General features: G+C 43.4%; 1 protein-coding gene across 1 annotated transcript in view; it reads right to left on the reverse strand.

Annotated features, from left to right (window-relative positions):
* The window catches only part of LOC104942019 (acetoacetyl-CoA synthetase-like), a 58655-nt gene that overhangs the window by 29229 nt on the left and 27311 nt on the right, over window positions 1–2115 (reverse strand). The window contains exons 4-5 of the mRNA XM_010767208.1: window positions 1899–2097; window positions 961–1081 (exon numbers count right to left, since the gene is read on the reverse strand). Of these exons, the coding sequence (XP_010765510.1) occupies window positions 961–1081; window positions 1899–2097 (320 nt within the window). The remainder of the gene's footprint in view (window positions 1–960; window positions 1082–1898; window positions 2098–2115) is intronic.

Here is a 2115-nt window from a genome sequence, read left to right on the forward strand (position 1 = left end):
TCTCTCTCTCTCTCTCTCTCTCTCATCTCTGAGTTGTATAAGCAGAAAGCCCACTGCTTTTAAATATAGTCATCCACAATGATGGGATGGATATACAAATCTTCTGGATCTGATCTCAGATGATCACATGGTGGATTTGCAGTGTTTGTTTGTACTGCCAGTGGAGTGGCTCTCTCTAAATGCCTCTAATCCCAAGGTCACATGATGGGAGGAGTGCCGACTCAGCAGCCTGACAGCTGTCCGTCGCTCTCCAGCTCCATCTGTAATAACTGCTGATGTCCTCCCTGTCATTCACAGAAGATCCACCTTCCTGCTGCGTCTGCCGTTCAGTGTCATTGACTTTGCTGTCATTCAAATGAATGAGCAACACTTAGACGGACGGTGCTGATACACAGAGAGAAGGCTGCTAGCCTTTTGTGCATTCACTCAGAAGTGATTGTGTTTCAAATGGAGAGTCTGTGCAGTGACAACATGGCATCCATGTTAAGACGTTCTACCTCAGAATGTTGATGCAAATAATGAATAAGCCAGGGTATGTAGATCATAGTATGTTTGAAACAAAACTCAACTTGGTAATATTTAGAAGAAGGTTGAACCTCCCCTCAATTTTAGGTCATTAAAAAAAAATTTAAGAGTTTGTGGCGCTTGTAAATTACAGTGAAAGGACAAAGGTTCAAAAGGGTATATTAATATTCTTTAGAAAACTAAAATAATGCAGGGTTTTGAAAGGAAAGGAAGGCCTTAAACATGTGTGACAGTTCAGAGGAATTCACGCATTGTCATTTGGTGAAATGTAAAGCAACTCGTTGGTCATTAAGCTGCCATTAGCCTGTGAGAGCGCTTCCATCTCCTCACACATTTCTAAGAAGCTCACAGCCTCTTACAGTCCGACCACAGCACACTGGGAGGATTGATAGTGAGGCGGAGGATGTGAGTAAAGCAGAGGAACCCCGTAATTACCTGGCTGGCCAGAGACAGGATGAACGCCCAGTCCTCCTGCCACTGCTCCTCTCTCAGGGAGAAATGCAGACCGAAACTCTGCGAGTACCACGACTCCCACTCCTTCCAGCGCGTGTAGAACCTAAAAACATTGACATGACAATATTTTCAACGTTAGTTCTCATCAAAAATATTTACAGTATCTCAACAAGAATGTACGAAAGGAAGTGGATAACGAACATTCCTGACACAGTACGGCATATCACATCAAATACCTGGCTTTAAATGCTTTGAGTAAAATAAACATTTTAGCAGTAAAAGGAAAACTAGTTGTACATAATGAGCAAAAAGCTCAGTTTGCATAGTGAGTAATCAAACCTGTCTGTGATCGGAGTATGTAAATATCCTGAGGAAATGCTTCTCCCCTGAGCCTCTGACCACTAAACTGCCACCAAGGCTTCAAAGGGTCACTGGCTGCAGCAACAAGGACAACATTTTGCACATTTTAGGACGTGCATCCACATGTCCTTGATCTAACGAAACTAAATATAACTTCAGCATTAACGATCCTGAAAGCAAAACAAGGCAGAAACCTGTCACTACATTTTGATATTTGGTGGTTAAAATGTTTTTATTCAAATGCAACCTTTTGTCAATGGGATGGCCTTGTTATATGCTAAACTGCACATTTCTTTAATAATTAGGTCTTAACTACCTTTTAGTTTTAATACCAATCACACACATTGTTTTGGGGGAGATGTATGTGTCAAATTGAAGTATTTTTCATAATTTTAGAAGTAGTTTATTCAGATTACCCAGAGTCCATGTATCCAATTGCTCTAGAAATCAACAACACTTTGGAGATGTGGCACGTTGCTTAATAAAAAATGGCGTTTTAGTTCATAGCATGTTTCTTGGATTGTATGATTATAGGCTCTGTGTGGGTCGGAGGGTCTCACCAGTGGGAGCAGTCATGCAGGCAGTCATGGAGGGTCTTGCGGAGGACAGAGTCCTTGTCGTAGATCCCCCAGGTGGCCTGCAGGACCGAGTCCAGCAGACAGTCCCCGGCCGTGCGGTTCCACAGGGCGTACAGACGACTGTCCAGCCGGGTGCCCAGCTCCAGAGACCAGTTGATGACAGGAGACTCCTCCTCCAGCTCTACAGACACAAGGGGGG

This window comes from Notothenia coriiceps, unplaced genomic scaffold (assembly GCF_000735185.1).
Source record: "Notothenia coriiceps isolate Sejong01 unplaced genomic scaffold, NC01 NC01_scaffold00004100, whole genome shotgun sequence".
NCBI lineage: Eukaryota > Metazoa > Chordata > Actinopteri > Perciformes > Nototheniidae > Notothenia > Notothenia coriiceps.